This window comes from Camelina sativa, chromosome 17, assembly GCF_000633955.1.
Source record: "Camelina sativa cultivar DH55 chromosome 17, Cs, whole genome shotgun sequence".
Lineage (NCBI taxonomy): Eukaryota > Viridiplantae > Streptophyta > Magnoliopsida > Brassicales > Brassicaceae > Camelina > Camelina sativa.
In genome coordinates this window covers 8,863,815-8,866,015 of record NC_025701.1, presented here as the reverse complement: position 1 = coordinate 8,866,015, position 2,201 = coordinate 8,863,815, and the positions used below count along the sequence as shown (strand labels likewise).

The 2,201-nt window shown below is 41.2% G+C and overlaps 1 protein-coding gene across 1 annotated transcript in view; it reads left to right on the top strand.

The window, feature by feature from the left end:
* LOC104756263 (auxin response factor 19) overlaps positions 1-2,201 on the top strand; it is an 8,581-nt gene that overhangs the window by 970 nt on the left and 5,410 nt on the right. The window contains exons 2-10 of the mRNA XM_010478823.2: positions 41-153; positions 246-341; positions 453-509; positions 609-764; positions 856-940; positions 1,031-1,121; positions 1,202-1,562; positions 1,650-1,788; positions 1,874-2,155. Of these exons, the coding sequence (XP_010477125.1) occupies positions 41-153; positions 246-341; positions 453-509; positions 609-764; positions 856-940; positions 1,031-1,121; positions 1,202-1,562; positions 1,650-1,788; positions 1,874-2,155 (1,380 nt within the window). The remainder of the gene's footprint in view (positions 1-40; positions 154-245; positions 342-452; positions 510-608; positions 765-855; positions 941-1,030; positions 1,122-1,201; positions 1,563-1,649; positions 1,789-1,873; positions 2,156-2,201) is intronic.

Sequence of the window (2,201 nt, the reverse complement as noted above, 5' to 3'; positions counted from 1 at the left end):
TTTTTTTTTTTTTTTTTTTTGTGTATGTTGTGATGAACAGGAGAGAAGAAGCCAATCAATTCTCAACTATGGCACGCTTGTGCAGGGCCTTTGGTTTCATTACCTCCTGTGGGAAGTCTTGTTGTTTACTTCCCTCAAGGACATAGCGAGCAAGTAGGTTCCTAACCCCCAACAAGCTTATTAGAGAATTGAAACCTTTTTGATAGCAATCCGAGTAGTTATGTTCGATGAAACCCCTTTTTCAGGTTGCAGCATCGATGCAGAAGCAAACTGATTTTATACCAAATTACCCAAATCTTCCTTCTAAGCTGATTTGCTTGCTTCACAGTGTTACATTACATGTAAGCCTCTTTTTTTTTTTTTGCCTCCATCTTGTGTAATCAATATCAGAGAGAGAAGAAGAAGAAGAAGAAGAAGCACTAATCATGATTAACTTGTGAAATCTGAATCAGGCTGATACCGAAACTGATGAAGTCTATGCACAGATGACTCTTCAACCTGTGAATAAGGTATGAATCTTTCAATCTCCATGAGTTTAGCTTGTGGTGGTGTCTTGGTTTTAAAGTTGTTACCTTTAGAAGCTGATCTTGATTATCAAATGTGTACAGTATGACAGAGAAGCATTGCTAGCTTCTGATATGGGTCTGAAACTAAACAGACAACCTACTGAGTTTTTCTGCAAGACTCTTACAGCGAGTGACACAAGCACTCACGGTGGATTCTCTGTACCGCGTCGTGCAGCTGAGAAAATATTCCCTCCTCTTGTATGTCTCTTGATCAAAGCTACTCTCAAACTGTTCTGTATTCATCTTTTGAATCCGTTTTGCTAAACGTTCTGAGGATGCTTGGATATAGGATTTCTCAATGCAACCGCCTGCACAAGAGATTGTAGCCAAAGATTTACATGATACTACTTGGACTTTCAGACATATCTATCGAGGTTTGAATCATCTCAAGATTGGTGGTTTATTAGTCCAAAAGATTGAAAACTTCAACCTGATTTGTTTTCTTTGCTGTGATCTGTTTTCAGGCCAACCAAAAAGGCACTTGCTTACCACAGGTTGGAGCGTTTTTGTTAGCACAAAGAGACTATTTGCGGGTGATTCAGTTTTGTTTGTAAGGTATGAGTCATACTTAGATCAAAACACTAAGCAGAAATGGACTTTTCTCTTCTCATAAGGGCACTTTGGTTTAATTGCAGAGATGAGAAATCACAGCTGATGTTGGGTATACGACGTGCAAATAGGCAAACTCCGACTCTTTCCTCATCGGTCATATCCAGTGACAGTATGCACATTGGGATTCTTGCAGCTGCAGCTCATGCTAATGCCAACAGTAGCCCTTTTACCATCTTCTTCAATCCAAGGGCAAGTCCTTCAGAGTTTGTAGTTCCTTTAGCCAAATACAACAAAGCTTTGTACGCTCAAGTATCTCTGGGGATGCGATTTCGGATGATGTTTGAGACTGAGGATTGTGGAGTTCGCAGATATATGGGAACGGTCACTGGTATCAGTGATCTTGACCCTGTAAGATGGAAAGGCTCACAATGGCGTAATCTTCAGGTAATGTATATTAGAGTTCTGCTAAACTCTTAATGATGCTCATTTCTTCTGAATATTTTCCTGAATCCTTCTTCATGGTTTAAACAGGTAGGATGGGATGAATCAACAGCTGGAGATAGGCCAAGCCGAGTATCCATATGGGAAATCGAACCTGTCATAACTCCTTTTTACATATGCCCTCCTCCATTTTTTAGACCTAAGTACCCGAGGCAACCGGGAATGCCAGGTGAGTTTTTTTGCTTACCATCTTCTTCTTTTCCCCATAGATCTTTGTCTAGTTTCCGGAGACTAACCGTGGAAGTCTGTTGCAGATGATGAGTTGGACATGGAAAACGCTTTTAAAAGAGCAATGCCTTGGATGGGAGAAGAATTTGGGATGAAAGACGCACAGAGTTCGATGTTCCCTGGTTTAAGTCTGGTTCAATGGATGAGTATGCAGCAAAACAATCCATTGTCAGGTTCTGCTACTCCTCAGCTCCCGGCCGCGCTCTCATCTTATAACCTACCAAACAATTTTGCTTCCAACGACCCTTCCAAGCTGTTGAACTTCCAATCCCCAAACCTCTCTTCCGCAAATTCCCAATTCAACAAACCAAATACGGCTAACCATATCAGCCAACAGATGCAAACACAACCAGC